Source organism: Diabrotica virgifera, chromosome 1 (assembly GCF_917563875.1).
Source record: "Diabrotica virgifera virgifera chromosome 1, PGI_DIABVI_V3a".
NCBI classification, from domain to species: domain Eukaryota; kingdom Metazoa; phylum Arthropoda; class Insecta; order Coleoptera; family Chrysomelidae; genus Diabrotica; species Diabrotica virgifera.
In genome coordinates, this window is record NC_065443.1 from 56,355,929 (window position 1) to 56,374,354 (window position 18,426).

Genomic DNA, 18,426 nt, shown 5'->3' on the forward strand with positions numbered 1-18,426 from the left:
ACAAAACAACAACAATTGTGTTTCGCGCCCCTACTGTGTCAAATAGAATCATTCGCAATGAAGACGACCAATATCCTCTGAGTTTGTTGGGAGAAAGGCTTGTTGTTAGCCCGACTGTGAACTATTTGGGAGTACTGTTTACCAGGACTCTCAACTGGGACGCAGATCTAAAGGCAACTTTAGATAGGGTAAGGAACAGGGCCAGACTTCTCAACGCTCTCTCGGGAAAAATTGGCAAGACACACAAGAAGACTCTCATTCACACTTACAAGACCTTTATTCGACCCGTCATGGAGTACAAATCATGTATCTACTCTCTTTGCTCAAGACAAAAACAAGAGAGGTTGTTGAGGACGGAGCGCAGAGTCTTGCGTAGATGTAACTATGAGCACTGGCGATATCCCTCAAACGAAATCCATAACATCTCGAACATCCCCAAAATCACCGAGAGAATAAACTCTCTGAACAGGAACTTCACAATCAAAGTAATCAACGGCCCCCCTTCCGACACACAAGAATCTCTCAAATGTTCCTGTTCATCTTCCGGCCACGTACTCTACCGAAAGCCCAAACGCAAAAAGATTCACGTACCGTCCGCTCTAATGCAAACATGCATTGACGAACTCCCGGTAGAGTACGAAAACATCCTTGAGGCTACCCCGTTAGCCTTCCGTACCCACCTCTAACATTTCCTCTTCCTTACCCCGAACAGGGAGAAGTTGGTTTTTTGCGGTTTCCCAACTTCATTGCACAATTATACCTGTTCGTCCCAAGAAAATAGCCGCAACTATTTTCTCCACTCGAACGCTCACTGTCCACGCTGCGCTCAAAGCCACCTCCTGACCGCCGACGAGGGACGCAGGTTCGCCTGTCGTTGTACAATGGTTTCTAGGGAGCTTGGTCGAAAGCAAAGCACGGACAGTACACGTAAATGTCTATGGAACCAACAACAATCCATCAAACTTTCTTCTCTGTTGACTTCTGGCCTTCTGGACAACACCGTCTGGCATAACCCAGGATCCAAGAACACCAGGACACGGCGCTTGCCCCGGTGTGGTTTTCGGACTGTTTGCTTTGCTGCCAACACAATACATTCACCTCAAACCCTGAAGAGGACAAAATCCTAAACGGGGAAGCACATTGAACGCATTTCTTCTAAACATTATCTAGACAAGCAAATCAAACAATGTGGCATGGCTGGCAGGTAGTAACTAGGGTGCATAACAACAATGGAGAATTGAGTTTTTATTTAGTTGTCAATAATTTTATGTACAATTTTGAATATTATAAATTAAAATATAAGCGAAAGTGAATTTGAAGAAATTGAACGGGCTTGGGAAGAAGGGTGTTCCACAATTATTACCGAAAAATCCAAAATCCGTTATCAAAATACCTACCAATGTTTTAAAAAATGGTGCGAAGGCAAGAATTTAAGAATCGAAGAAAAGACTCTATTGGCATATTTCGTTCAAAGACATATGCAGTTGAAAGCTCCTGGAAGCCTCTGGGCAGAATATTCAATGATTAAATCCATCGTTTTTCTTTATGATGGCATTGATATATACAAGTTTTCAACTTTGATCGCGTATTTGAAGAGAAAAAATATTGGATACTACTAATGTATGCGATTCTGCAGGAGTTTCTGTTAGAAGTGAAACCACAGAGCAAACAATTGGGATTTCATTAAATAATTTAACAAATTGTACCATAAGTTTCAATATTAATAAATAATTCGTTAGTTTTCTTTATTCTTTCAAAAAATAAATTAAAATTAAAAGATTTTTTAACTCGACGGTAAGTGAATTACTTACCGTCGAGTTGGAGTACTTACCGTCGAGTTGGATTACTTACCGTCGAGTTGCTAGTAAATGTCACCTACTGACGTAAAATCTGTCACGGTAAACAGTCAAAAATGATCAATCGTGCAAAAACATATTTTTTGTATTGAAAAACAATTACTTTGAATAGTTTCATGACAGTCATATGACAGGACAGACATGAAAGTAACAGGTGAGAACGGGCCAGATTAGCCCAAGCCTAGAAATTAGGTACTCGTGTGTCTACTAATGTGGCAATTACTCTATTTATAGAAGTCTCAAAGCTAAGATGTGACCACATTTACTATACATAGTATCCATAATCTAGTTGTATAACGCACAGATACAGCATAATTTGTGGTTATAGTATGGTATAGTTAGACCCAAACCCAGACATCCAAAGTGAAAGTTATCCTCCAACACCAAATTGTTCTATATGGTCCACATAATGTTCAGAAAAAAGTCACACCATTTTGAGCGTCGGGTTTGGGGGGAGAGGGGGAGAAATCTGCAAATTCGTAGTTTTTTACTGGAAGATCAAGTAAATAGAGCAAACAGAGCCGCAGTATGTCTGAATGAAACAATATCGAGAAATAAAAATATCGGGAACAAATATATTTTAAAACATAATTTAGAAATTACAGTAAAAAAGTAGCGGTCAAAGAACAATTTCTTTGTTATTTTATTGTAATATTTTTAACATCGGCCAGTCTTTTGAACATTCCGATTAACTGATAATATTGCAGATCGAAATAGACTGTTTACCATTAGATTAGATATAAACCAGTGAAGCAAGCGCTAAAATCGGCAACATTGCTTATGATAATCACTTGCATTGCCACTGTAAAATGACGAGAATGACTGAATAAATCCGCGCGACTCGGGTGTGGGAAGCGGGGAAGCAGTGTTGGCATGTATTGGGTGTACTCCTATATCTAATTTAAGAGAAAACACACGGTATAAATTAAACACTGTATATCTGGTGAACTGAAAACGCTGGTGGTATGGTACTGATAGCGGAATGCCTCTAATATCTACAGATCCCAGTAAATCGAGTTGTGGAACCGAGTTGTCGATACAATGAACAGACTTTTGAGGTGTTACGTGTTCTCTGAGCCACTGTAGAGAGTGGAAGCAAGGACATTAAAGAAACAGATCATCGATACATAGGAGGCTATTGAAATGCGGGCTTATAGAAGAATGCTTAAAATAGGCTGGAAGGACATAGTTCTTCTATGTCCAAAAAAGACTACTCAAGACTATCACATTAGAAAGAACAATGTAGGAACCTATTTTAACTGCAGTTATACAGAACTGCTCAGAGGAGCGGCATCGAAGAGTCGAATCGCTATGATGAATGCAAACCGTAAAGGACATGTAGAGGAGAAGATGAAAGTGCCAATTGTCCATAAATAATGTGTTTTACACGATAATAAAAATCTCTCATAAATATTAATAATACATCTCTTAGATAGTTGGTCAGACTATAACTTCTATTCTTAAGCCGTCACATTTAGCTCTATAAAATATTATAAAACCAACATTCTTGACACTGTTTTCTTACAAAAATAATTTTTGTACTACACATCAGTTTGAGTTTATCTTATTATTACAAAACCTTTATCAGCATTGCTGCTTAAATAGTACCGTTTGAGATACTATAGCCAGCACTACAAGACTCACATAGAACACTCCCAAAATGCTGCCTGAAAGTTTTGATAACCTAAACTTACTAACTAAGAGTACTATATACAAAGTGCAAACAGCAAAAATTAGAGACATTATGGTATATTCTATGGAACCAGATTGGATCAATACAGGATGTTTAGTTGTTAGGCCCATTGTTATGCTCTTCAATAACCACGGAAGACCGAGTGAGTACAGAACGTTCATTGTGTTCGCTCCAAGTGAGTTAGATACTCCAAAGGCTCCTTCTCCTAAAAATGAATGAAAAATAATATTATTAATAGAACTAAAATATAGTTCCTGAAGTTACCGAATACTTTACTACATTTGAAAATATTTGGATAATAACGAAGATAAATTATGCTTTTTTTATTTCTAGATGTGAAAATAAGAATTTATAATATTCAAGATATGTTTGATTACTTTTTTTTTTTTTAATTAAGCAATGCCATTAATATTTGATTCCCCTTTTTTGTACAGGAATTGTTCATTAGTATTAGGTCTGGATCCCGCTTACCAAAAAAATTTGATTAATTCTGTAAAGTTTCTTGGTATTTTTTTAGATAGCAACCTTAAATGGTCCCTTCATATTGATGTGTTAAGCAAAAAACTATCCTCAGCTTGCTTTGCAATAAGATATGTTTCGAAGGAAATGAATTTAGCCTCTTCCAACATAACATATTTTTCTTTGTTCGAGTCCCATCTTCGATATGGTCTCCATTTTTGGGGTTCTGGTACGGCTGCCCAATCCGATGTTATTTTTAAATTACAAAAGAGAGCAATAAGATATATGTTTGGCATCAGAAGAACAACACATTGCAGAAGCTACTTTAAAGATCACAGGATTCTAACACTACCTTCTTTATATATTTTAGAAACTGTTTGCATAATAATTCGTAAACATCTACATGTCTTTCCAGCAAGACTTAGACATGACTATTCCACCAGAAATTCTACCTTTGACATGTATTTACCGATCCCGTCCAGTGAGTTAGTAACGAAATCTATATTATATTCTGCAAAAAAACTTTACGACCATCTCCCTCCACAACTTAAATCTGCAACATCTGTCCCCAAGTTTCGTAAATTGACTAAAGCCTATTTATCTGAAAGACCATATTATTCAATAGCAGAGTTTCTTAATCAATAACTAAGAAAGTACAGTATTCTTATTTATAAGTAGAATTTTAATCTATATTTGAATGTCATATGCAGCAGCTTAACTTAACTCAACACCTTATAAAGAAGAACTGGAGAGGTCTATAAGTAAAAAGCTCATCAAGAAACCAAAATAAATTTGGAAGAAAAACAAAGTTGGAAAGGCAAAGGAAAAAATAAGAAATATGTTCCAAAACCAAGAAAGGAAAAAAGAGAAAGAAACGAAAGGGATAGCAGTTCAGATGATGAAAACGAAGACGAAGTTTGCATTTATTGCTCGGAACTGTATTCCAAATCAAATGTGTGAGCAATGTCGACTTTGGGCTCACGAAGCTTGCGCCAGGGTAGAGAATGATGATGAGCCATCATCATCATCATCAATGGTGCTACAGCCCTACGAAAGATCCTCGACCTTCCCAGGTCTATTACGCCAATCAGTCCTATCCATTGCCAACCGTTGCCAGTTTGCTGCGCCTATTTTTCTCCCATCCTCATCTACACCATACTTCCATCTAAGTTTTGGCCTACCCCTATTTCTACTTCCCACAAGTTGTGACATAAGGATTCTTCTAGGAGGGTTTTTATGCTGTGATCTTGCTAGATGTCCTGCCCATCTTAGTCTTCGTATTCTTATAGGAGATACTACGTCTTTACCACCAAATATATGTTTATATCTGTGGTATACCTCGTAGTTGTACCTCTTCCTCCAAACACCATTTTCACAGATGCCACCGAATATTCCTCTCAGGATCCTTCGATCAAATATAAGCAAGGTTTTCTTCTGCCTTGGAGATGGTCCATGTCTCCGATCCATATGTCAACACTGGTTGTATAAGGGTTTTGTATATCGTTATTTTTGTTTTTTGGCTTAAATTTCTGCTTCTCATATGTCTACTCAGTCCAAAATAGTTCAGACTCAGTCCGCATTTGTTCGCTAGGATTATCCTAACCCAATTATAAATCGTAGATGCTGTTAGGGTACAATAAATAGTACGAAGACTTTATTTTAGCCGAGACTGTTCAGCCAAACTATTGTGGGATATGTGTCATTATTCTGGGAAAATCAGTAATACTGTACGGTTTCTGACAGAGCGTACAATCTGACTTTAGTTTGTATTGTGAATAAAAATAAACGAGATATATCTCCATATATATTAGCACTTCTTTTTGAAGTTATACTTCTTTACCGGCGATATGAGGGTGAATTTTTATATGTTAAAACCTATGATCCTGGCCCATGCGCATTATAACTTTGTTCTGATTGGATGTTCAAATGACATGTCAAAAATTATTCAATATGGCGGCTGTGGCACAGCTGTACGTAGTTTGATTATTTATGGGTGTTGCGTTTTAAAATTTGTGGGAAAAGAAACAAAGTTATAGTATTTTTACTACAAAAGCGATATTACGTAGGTCAAAATTTTTGACGTAAGAGAACTGTCAAAACATTAGAATGTGACTTTTCATTATTGCCATGTTTAACGCTTGTTTAACGTAAGAGAACTCTCAAAACATTAGAATGTGACTTTTCATTATTGCCATGTTTATTTAAACATGGCAATAATGAAAAGTCACATTCTAATGTGACTCAAAACATTAGAATGTGACTTTTCATTATTGCCATGTTTATTTAAACATGGCAATAATGAAAAGTCACATTCTAATGTTTTGAATTATTTGTGAAATTAGAATGTGACTTTTCATTATTGCCATGTTTATTTAAACATGGCAATAATGAAAAGTTACATTCTAATGTTTTGACAGTTCTCTTACGTCAAAAATTTTGACCTACGTAATATCGCTTTTGTAGTAAAAATACTATAGTTAATAGTTATACTGCCTTTTTAAATAGTTTTCATATATCTATATTTTTGGACTTTTGGACTATTTTGGACAAGGAAAACTCATTCTAATTTGGTAAGTAGTTTTTATTATAATCATATTGTAATTATACATTTGGATTAGGTTGGAATACATACATTTATTTTCTCAAGAATGGGGATTTTAGAGAGAAATCCCAAATTAGGTCCGATTTTTATTTTTAAATTATGATTTTTTGGCGTAGATTTATTTATCTAGTAGGTATGTAATGCTTTGATTTACATACTTAATTTGATTACCAACAGAAGTTCTACCAATCTTCATCTAATATATTGTTTTCTTACTGTTTTGTTATATTTTAATATTTTCTTCCACAAAATTTAAATTACATAATTTAATTATATTCAAAACAAGTGTCAAACAGTAAAACGTTCAGTTACCCTATTTTTCCACATGACAAATAATGTGGAATTGGACGAGTGAGTCTAGGCTTCGATTACGAATCAAAGCGCCCCGAAATTCACGGGTTCGATTCCCGATGCAAGTTTTTATTTTTTTATTTTTTTATGCATTTTATGATTGTAAGTATATTTGTTATATAATTTTTTTTTCAGAAAATGCGTATTTAAAATTTTTGCCAACAATTATTATCGTTCAGAAATAACTTTTTCTTTGTGACATTTTTCAATGTGTTTGTGTGCGTTTTATTCTTTTATTTTTTTTAATTTTTGGTATTGTCTTAAAAATCACATAATATGTAGTAGAAGTATAACTTCTTACGTGCGTACAAAGTACACACACATTCTTTTTCGTTTCTTGGGGATATAAGAGACAAGAGAAATGTCTATTTGAAAAGCGAATTTCGAACTTCTTTCCGGTCTATCTCTAAGTCTTAGAGATAGACCGGAAAGAAGTTCGAAATACGTTTTTCGCCTAGACATTTCTCTTGTCTCTTATATCCCCAAGAAACGAAAAGATGTTCTGCTTTTCTTTTATATTCATCACGATCATTAAATAGATCTGAATATAGGAGAACTACAGAAATCTGAAATACATAATAAGTTTCTACGACTTCACAAAGGCAGGGGTGGACGTTGTTGATGATGGTTGTTGATGATGATATTGATGAAACATAGTAGAAGATGGCTCCTTACATTGTTTTACTCCCTCCTAAATACCGCTGCAATAAACGTCTTGGTGATCTGGATATTTAATAATGCAGGTACAACTATCACCCGCCAAAAGTTTTTGAAAGAACTGGAAATTACACTTAAAAAAGGAAAACACGTTTGAGAAGCAACAAAATCCGGGCATTCGACGAAAACTACGTGAAAAATTGCTTAAATCGTTGGCTGCCAGGAGACACAAATGCTGTGTCTCATGTAGCCAAGTCGGGATAGAATTTTGCATTAGGAGCTGCCCCAAATTTTATTTTTCTTATCTTTAGGGAGGGTCAATATTAGTATAAATTTAAAACCTCGACTAAATTCCGCTGTTGCGTTAGCCGCCATCTTGATTTTAAACGAGAACTGTTTTTGCTCAATATCTCCGCCATTTTCAATTTTTTGACAAAAAGTGTAGAAACTGAAATTGTTGAAAATACGATTTTATATAGTTTCATTTATTATAAATTTTTTCGTGCGGTCGATATTTTCCGAATTCTGAGGGGAAAATAGTGACAGTTGTAGCATAATTGTTGAATTATTGAATTATCTCATTTATTATTAGTTTTACAACAAATATGTACCTATACAAAAATGAAGAGAATTAAATTTTGTACAGTTTTGGTGCCGTACATTTTTTTGATGAAATCAATATTTAAGGTAGTACGTATGTGGTAAAGGTGCGAGCGTAAGACCTGATTGATTTTCTAGCAATTGTTTTTGTTCAATATCCCCGCCATTTTCCCACGCCATCACCGTGTAAGAACTGAAATTGTTGCAATTACGATTTACTACAATTTTTCAAGAGAACCAGTGGCGGGTCTACAAAGGGGGGGGAATGGGAAAATTCCCTCCAACAGCGTCCAAAATTTAAAAAAAAATGTTGAAATATCACGATATATTAGCTGACATAAAACTTAAAATATCGACAGACAAATTCAACTAATCAAATCCGCTAGTTAATAAAATTAAGTGAACTTAATGCATATAATGTTTTTTATGTCTTTTATATACTTAGTTTGGTTGATGTTTCATTGGAAGTTTCAAAAATTGTATAAAATATAATTCTCTTTATTTTTGTTTATGTACAATTATGTCGTAAAATTAATAATAAATAAGACAATTCAATAATTATGCTTCCCCTCCGCTTCCATTATTTCCCCCTTAACTCGGAGAATATTGATCGTATAAAAAAATTGTGCCAAAGAAATTGTAGGAAATTGCATTTCCAACAATTTTCTTTCCCACCATTTAGATTGAAAAGTTGAAAATGGCGGAGATATTAAGCAACAACAGTTCTCATTTAAAATCAATATGGTGGCTAATGCAACCGCGGAATTCAGTCGAGATTTTAAATTTACACTACTATTGATCTCTGCTAAAGGATAGAATTATAAAATTTGGGGCAGCTCGGAAACAAAATTGAATTCAATAATTATGCTTCCCCCACCACTTTTTACTATTTTCCCATGTAACTCGGAAAATATCAACCGCATGAAAAAAAATTGTTTAAAAGAAATTGTAGGAAATTTTATTTTGAACAATTTTAGTTGAAAATGGCGTAGATATTGAACAAAAACAATTACTATAAAATCAATCCGGTCTTACGCTCGCGCCATTACCGCATACGTACTACCTTAAATATTAATTTTAGCAAAAAAATGAAAAAGATCAAAATTGTGTAGAATTTAATTCTCTTCATTTTTGTATAGGTACATATTTGTTGTAAATCTAATAATAAACGAGATAATTCAATAATTCAATAATTATGCTCAAACTCTCACTATTTTCCCCTCATAACTCAGAAAATATCGACCGCACGAAAAAAATTATAATTAATGAAATTATAGAAAATCGTATTTTCAACAATTTCAGTTTCTACACTTTTTGTCAAAAAATTGAAAATGGCGGAAATATTGAGCTAAAACTGTTTTCGTTTAAAATCAAGATTTCGCTTAAATTTATACTAATATTGACCCTCTCTAAAGATTAGAAAAATAAAATTTGGGGCAGCTCCTAATGCAAGGTTAGGCCTGTTATTCGTCTAACCCGACTGGACTAATATGTTGTTGATATTAGCCGCGTGACATACCATAGTTTTCTCAAAAGCATAGAAACGGAGGATGGGAGACTCGTGGCCGTAGGGGCTCACTTTTTTTAAGAGTATGGCAACCAACGTTTTAATTATCAGAAGGTTCTAAGAAACCTCTAAGAAATCAGAAATTTTCACGACGTCATGTTTGCCAGGAAATCCGACAGAAAGTCATTTTACATTTGACAAACATCCAGGCATTTTGTTTTCATGGACCACTGTAGCTATATTTGAGACGATTATCAGGCATCCGATAGCACATAGAATATCAAATTAGTACGTTCTATGAAGGTAAAATATTGCAAAACTTCTAAATTTTAAAGAACTGCTTGGATTTACATAAAATTTGGCATACACATAGCTAATAAGTCAAAGAAAAAAAGTGATATTGTGCCGATGTGTGCTTTTGCCCTAGGGGTGAGTTTCACCCCCTTTCGGGGGTGAAAAATATATGTTCGAAATAAGTTCAGAAATGGATAAAATGACTAATTCTAAGCAACTTTTGTTCAGTAAGTTAATACTTTTCGAGTTATTTGCGAGTGAATATGGTAATTTTTCTACAAAATAACTACGTTTTCAAACGGTTTTTCGCAAATAACTCAAAAAGTAAGTATTTGGTGAAAAAAAAAACTCTTATCAAAAATATAGCACGTAAAAAAGTGAAAAACTTGGTGTATATATTAGGTCACGGTATCTAGTAGAAGAAGAGTTATAACTATTGAAAAATAGGTTCATATTCGTCAAATTCTAAATCGTATATTTTAACGTGACATAACCAAAAAACGAAGCACTTTTTTGGGGAAAACTCATTTTAACTTATTTAAAGTGTTTAAAAAATGTTTATTTTTGTTTTAAAAAAAAATTAGCATAAAAAGTAAACAAGTTACGCTCAAACTAAAGTTGGTCCCTTTTTTTGGTAAAAAAATCGGGAAAATTATTCCCTAATTACCATCTCAAATGAACTTAATCGTTACCACGTCACAAGTTTCTTTGCTCGTGTATGTATTGTTTAAATGATCTGTAAGTTTCATCGGTTCAAAGTCCCTATTTTTGAAAAAGCTCTAGTTAAAAGGGCTTGAACGAGTCACTTATCACGAGTGTATGCAAATTTATAAACACCGAATCTGACCAATTTATGTCTTACAGAAAAACGAAAAAATACAAAATATTCAGCAAAGCAAAGGTTACTTTTTTTTTTGTTTAAGACTTTTGGTATCTGTAACAATTTTTAAGTTAATTTGGAAAAAAACATTTATTTCAAAATTAAAATTTTTAAAATTTTACTTTGAAACCAATTTTTTTTTCAGAAATAAGCACTTTCAATCGATGAAACTTACAGATCATATAAACACAACAAAAGTAAAGTAACTTGTGAAGCGGTAACGATTAATTTCATTTAAGTTGATAATTGGGGGGTGATCTTCCTGATTTTTTTTGCCAAAACAAAAGGGACCAACTTTATTTTGAGCGTAACTTGCTTATATTTGATGCTACAATTTTTTTTATAAAAACAGAAATAAATATTTTTTTAAACACTTTAAAAAAGTTGTAACGTGTTTTCCCCAAAAATGCTTCATTATTTGGATATTTCACATTGAATTATTCTATTTGGAATTTTTCGAATATGAACCTATTTTTTATTAGCTATAACTCTGCGTTTGCTATGTATAGGGACCTAATATATACACAATTTTTTTCACTTTTTTATAGGCTATAGTTTCGCTAAGAATATTTTTTTCGACAAAATGCTTACGTTTTGAGTTATTTGCGAAAAACCGTCTAAAAACGTGGTTATTTTGTTGAAAAATGAACATATTATCCACTTGCAAATAACTCGAAAAATATTGATTTGGTGAAAAAAGAACAAAAGTTGCTTAAAATTAGTCAGTTTATCCATTTCGGAACTTATCTTGAACATATATTTCTTCATCCCCGAGATGGGGTGAAACTCACCCCCAGGGCAGAAGCACACATCGGCACCATATCACTTTTTTTCTATGACATGTTAGCTATGCGTATGACAAATTTCATGTCAATCCAAACGGTTCTTTAAAATTTACATCAAAAACCGTGAACGAATGGACTAAATCTGTTTTCTAAGATGATTGTTATTATTATTTTTTATTTAAAGCTTTAACTTTATGTTATTAATATCATGTTTGACTAAGAAACCTTTTTTGACTAAGAAACCACCTGATTTTGAAAATTATCAAATTTGAGTAAAGTTGGTTTTGACTACATACTGTATTTTATTTAGTTATTTTTTGATTAATCTCAATCAATAGCACTAAAATTTTATTAGAAATTACTTGAAATTATTAAACTATAAAAGATGATATTGTATATGATTTTTTAAATTTGGGGCAGGTACCTCCTACCCCACAGTACCGATGTAACTTTTCCTCGCCGTAATAGCCACTTTACACGATGCAAGTAATTGCATAAACTGACATGAAATGGACAGAAACTTTGACATACCATAAATTTTGGGTTATGTTGTTTTTATAAATTAAAAATGTAATATTTTGAGTAGAGTTATCAGATATATTAGATTGAAAATGTTGGATTATAATTTGAGAAAAGTATAATATGTATTATGTATAACAAAATCAATAAATACCTAATGCAAGTATACCTATAATACATTATTCATTTACAAAAGGAAACAAGTTGTTAAATACAAAAGAAATAAAAATAGAATATAGTTTCTTTAATGCCTATGTTGCATAATTAAAGTTATCCCCCAGAATAATGTTATCTGTGAAGCGTGAAATTGGTAAAAAGTTCCTCTAGTTTTGTCAAAAATTGTTTAGTTTGAAATTTAGGATAACAGAATGTCAAAACAAACAGTGTAGCCTTAAAAGTTACTAAAAATATACCCAAATTGCAGAAAAAATTGCATGAAAAATAGGACATGTTCTATCTAGCTGCAACTTCTTGCAGCAAGAAATTGCTGCAAGAAGTTGCAGCTTTTATGTGCAATTCGCGTATGACACCATGCAATTTCTATTGCTGCAAGAAATTGTGCAATTAATTGCGCAATTAGTTGAATGGTGTAAAGTGGCTATATCAGCGTCGGGTTAATGTTGCGGTCATTGTCCACGCCTCCATTGCATAAAACAAAACCTGTTTAATATTCCATATAACAAAAAGTTTAGATACATAATAATATTATTATATTATGTATGTCGTGGGATATTTGATTTTATTGTTCGTTTATTTATATAATATAGGCATTAGATATTCTGGTTTTTCTACCAAGAAAACAATAAAAATAATAATTGTTAAGAAGTATTTACTTAAGTAACGTTTGAGGTTTTATATCCGTATTTTGTTATTTCCATTCATACATATTTCAGTGCCACAAGACCGACTTTGAGGCAATGACAATGCTGAATTAATAAAACAATTGTTGTAAAAACATATTATTTCTAAAAAATTAATATTAATTTTTGGAAATAACGATGAATTTGCTTCGACATTCATCTGTTATTTGAAATAAAATAGGATTTATCGAATACATTAGATAACGTATAATATAACGTAGATTTACGAGTATGCGGTTAGGAAAATGCAAACTGATCGAGAAAACCTACTGACCAACAAAACGGTTCAACTGGCCGCTTGTGCCGATGATATTGATATTATGAGTAGAACATCAACAGGAGCACAGGAAACACACAGAGTTAAACACAGAAACAAAAAGGCTAGGTATGGAAATTAACAGAGAAAAACAAAAATAATAATACAGACGGGAACAAATTATATTCCCACAAAACATTATACATGAAGATGACATTGAAACGGTTGGAAAGTTTACATACTTGGGAGTAGAATAGTATATTACTTTATGAGGCGGAGAAGCATGACTTTTCTTGACGCGCCCGATATTACGCGCCGAACGAAGTGAGGCGCGTAATAGAGGGCAAGTCAAGAAAAGTCGCTTCATTGCCGAATAAAGTATACTATTTTTTCTTCAAACGTAGCAATTTTCAACCATAAATAGTACAATTCATACGCTATTTTTACTCGAAATTAACTGTGACAACTATCAAAGTCGTCTAGATGTTAGAAATTAAAATAATTAAGTCGTCGGTGGGATTTGCGTCTCCCTGGTTACAGTTGTTTGACAGTTGTTTGCAGTTATTAAAGACAGCTTATTGTTGTTGCAACCGCAAGCGCAAATTTAGTGCGAAAATGGAAAACCTAAACGAAATTGAGTCCGCGGCTAATGATGCAGTAGCACGTTTGGGGCCCTCCAAGTCCGGAATAAAGTATCGGTTAGCGTACAAGCACTTCCAAGAGTGGTGCGATACAAGAGGAGTACGGCAAGTTACCGAAGACGTTTTACTGGCATATTTTAATATAATGGAAAATGAAAATAAATGGAAATCTTCTACAATGTGGTCACGATACTCTATGATAAAATCCGAGTTAGTTATTAGAAAAAATGTGGATATAAGCAAATTTTTAAAGTTACGTGCCTTTCTGAAAAAGACAAGCGAAGGATATACTGCAAAGAAATCTAAAGTTTTCACTAAAGACGAGTTTGATAAATTTTTGTTTGAAGCGCCAGATAAGTTGTATTTAGGATTAAAGGTAAAAAAATTATATTGCAAAGCATGTAGTATACTCTACTAAATTATAAAAATATTTCAGATTGTTTTGTTAATTGGGGTTGCCGGCGCCTGTCGATGCGACGAAATGGTAAAAATGAAGACTGTGGACATTGAGGATAAAGAAAATGTAATAATTATCAAAATCCCAGACAGTAAAACACGACAAATTAGATCTTTTACGATAATTGGTCAAAACTACATTAAACTGTATAAAAAGTATGCATCACTGCGACCTGAAAATTTCACAGAAAACCGATTTTTATCAAGTACCAAAATAGAAAGTGTTACCGAAGCGTCATGGGAATACATTCGATCAGCGCAGTAGCCCAAAAAGTAGCTAGTTATTTAAATTTAAACGATGCAAGCGCATACACGGGTCACTCTTTACGACGAACTTCAGCAACACTTTTAATTGATGGAGGCGGAAATCTAGAATGCCTCAAACGACATGGGGGCTGGAAATCAAGCACGGTTGCCGAAGGATATATAGAGGATTCAATAAGAAATAAGAACGATAATGCTCAAAAAATTTTAAACCCTCATGACTCGCCAACATCGGGAATGATTGCTGAAAGTTGTGCTCGACCATCAGTATCATCAACAATTACCAATGCGTATCAAGAGTCGGGAACATTTTTGCACGGTTTCAATTTTGAAAATGCCTCATTAACTAATTGTACTTTTAATATCACTATAAATAAAAATGATGTTTAATTGTTGTTAATGACATTTGTATTGTTGCTTTGTGACATGTTTCATATTGTTGCCATGACAACATTTTTCCCTCCGCCGTAAAGAAATGGGAAAAAAAACTGCTGCCGGCGGAGACATCAAACTTTGACAGGATCAAGTTAGATAAGTAATGTCATCATTATTTGACGTTTGAAGAAAAAATATATTTGCCCTCTCCCATATATTTAGGTCTAAAGGTGCACCGAAATACAAAGATGAGAATCTATAAAACCTTAATTCTACCAATAGCATGCTATGGCAGTGAAGCATGGGTCCTGAAAGAAACATCCAAAAACCTGCGAGGGAAAGCGGAATCTTCAGAATTCGATAAAACAACGAGCTTTATCAATTTTATAAGGAAACACCCTGTCAAACTTCATTAGAATACAAAGATTGCAATGGGCCAGGCATGTGATAAGAATGGGAGAGGATAGGCTACCAAAAAAGAGGACTGAAGGCTAGAATGCAGAGAAAGTGACCGGTTAAGACGCCAAGAAAGCACTGGGAAGACACAGTAAGCAGCGACACATAAGCACTTTTAGGAGTCCGTGTATGTAGAAGACACAGTCACAGGTCACAGCCACAGACAAACAAGGATGGAGGTAAAAAATAAAGGAGGCAAAGCTCAATTTGAGCTGAAGTGCCGTAGAAAAAGAAGATATTTCAGTGCCACAAAACCGACTTTGAGGCAATTACAATGCTGAATTAATAATTCAATCCAAAAAATTGTTGTAAAAAATAAATTATTTCTAAAAAAATAAGATTAATTTTTGGAAATAACTATGATTTTGCTTCGACTTTAATGTGATATTTGAAATAAATTAGGATTTATCGAATGCGTTAAATGACGTATAATATAGACTTACGTATTCGCCGTGTGCAAGTACTTGGAGGGGATACAAGAAACGATCGTGCGGAGAAATCTTGCAATTTTCTTAAATAATTCATTGTTAATTGAAATTGTCAAATTGACTTATATTTCATATCTACTGTCAATGAAGAAGAAAAATTATAATGTTGCTCCACAATATTGATATGATATGCAATTATTATATAAAAGTAAATTTAATTAAATGTATTTTGCTTGTAGTAGTGCATTTTAATACATACATAGTAGTTACATACAATTGAAGAACCTGGTGCAAGAAGGGGATAAGTACCAAACTCTGTAAAAGCGAGATAGGTGCTTATTTAGGTTGAAAAGTAACTGTTCTTGCCTGGCGCAAATATAGGATATGTACAGGCAATAAATACTGAAATTATAAGAGAAAACTACTATCCCCTGGTATGGTCTGGTGCAAGAACAGTATAAGAAATGTGTAACGTGTAACTTATCTCGTTCTTGCACCAAATTTTGAATTAATTTTTATATGTGTGTTATTCTGTCCCACTATTGCACCGGTGGCTTGCCGCGATTGGGTAAGGTACCGGTATCTGCACGAGCCACGAACGCGATCTAAGTTACGTAGTCACCGAGAAACCGTTGGAGAGTTAACATAGTGCTAGTGCGAGAGGTACGGTTTAGTAAAATATCGAGGATTTTTTTATTATTACTAGATCATAGGATATTATTATGAGTTCAAATAGTGAGGATGAACCATTTCAAAGTTCAGGCAGCGAGTTTCTGCCTTCGAATGATTCTGGTGCATCTGAAAATAATTTACATGAAGAGAAGGATTTCGCTGATAAAGAGGCTGCAAATAATAGACATGGACGAAAGAAAACAAGAGATCCCAAGAGCTGGAAAAGAAATGTGCAGAAAATAAAAAGAGCTAGAGGTGAAGCTTATAAATCTACGACAACGGGAAAAGTGTAAAAGTAAGAAATGCATATAAAAACTTTCAGAAATCGAAAAGCAGGAAATAATATCGGTAATAGGAAATAGACTTTCTGTTGAAATTTGCGTTGCTTTATTTTATATTCATTTTTATTAATAAGTACTCCACATTTAATAATAAAGTATTTCTTCAGAAAATCGGTTTTAATGTAACTTATCCCCTTTTTGCACCTGCTGTAAACTACAGTACAAAAAGGCTTAAACTTATCCTATTATTGCACCAATTTTTTTTTCCTTAATAGCATTGTTGTTGTTTGACAAAATCATATATACCTGTTGTATTAGTTCGGCCCTACTTCATGAACAACATAAATTTTAAATTAAAAAATAAAACTTTTTTTTGCTTCTCCTGTAAAATTTATATATTGCTACTTATCCCCTTCTTGCATCAGAGTCTTCAATTGTTTACCTTTTAATACCATAACCTTAATATTACTTTTTCTTCTTACAATTTTTTTGGGCTATTGGGCTATGGCCTTGACAATTGTCCAACAACCAGGACTAATAAAATTGGCTAATATAATTAGAAGTGCTAACAATGTTGCTGAGCTATGAAACCAGGTGTCGCTTCTCCGAACTTGCACGGTCCAAATAACCAGATGTTCATTGGATGCCAAAAATGAGTCGTAAAATCAAACTAAGACTGTAGATTATATTTTTAAGTTTAACTATCAGCTTATTATTATTTAAAAAGATCAACAGGCCTTAAAGGTCAAGGACTAAAAATACAATAATTGATATAATTTAATAAAATAATGCTATATATTAAACACTTGTTTATATCAGGTGGGGTGGCTTTTTGTCCAATCATGTTCCTTGCGCACTCAATCGTTTTACAATTCTCCTTTATTTGTCCTTGTTGGTTACTCTTTCTTCCCAACCAATAACTGAGTTCTTTCTGTAAACTATCAAACCATCTTTTTCTGGGCCTTTCTTTCCTGCTTTTCGCAATTTTGGGCCCCGTTTTAGCATTATCTTTGGCACCCTCTTCCTTTCCATTCTCATCGCGTGTCATATTTATCTCACTATCTATGCTTTTATGAAGCGACTGGTTCGTTATACATATAGCGATACGCTTTAATTACTATTTTTGCTAATTTTATTTTCTTAATTTTTAATAACTTTTCTCAAAACGAAACAACGTTAGTCATTTAAAATTTACATGTAATACACAAACCATATGCCAACAAGGGCCGTTGATTTCGAGAAACGAAAATGTATTCCTAAACAGATTTTATAAAATTAATGTTTTTTTTTTTCAAGGAAACACTAATTGATTACGATGCCAGATTGCCACACTCTTCATGTCAACTTCTTAAAATACAAAAAGGTTCTCATCTTTTAAAAGGCAGATGCAGCAATTTATGGCCCTTCTGGCCATTATCACAATACCGCAAACCAGTTGACATAATAGTTGGTGGTCCGGCAAGCCAGTCTCTACACAGCATGCGAACTATTCAGACATACTCCATCTCTCGCTAGCAATACGCTTTCGAGATAT

At 33.7% G+C, this 18,426-nt stretch overlaps 1 protein-coding gene across 2 annotated transcripts in view; it reads right to left on the bottom strand.

Annotated features, from left to right (window-relative positions):
- Positions 1–2,417: 2,417 nt before the first annotated feature.
- Positions 2,418–18,426, bottom strand: part of LOC114327733 (sodium/potassium/calcium exchanger 4) — a 167,061-nt gene continuing 151,052 nt past the window's right edge. For both annotated transcript variants that reach the window (XM_028276437.2, XM_028276436.2), the window contains exon 8: positions 2,418–3,754. In XM_028276437.2, coding sequence (XP_028132238.1) covers positions 3,441–3,754 — 314 coding nt within the window. In that variant the 3' untranslated portion in view covers positions 2,418–3,440. The remainder of the gene's footprint in view (positions 3,755–18,426) is intronic.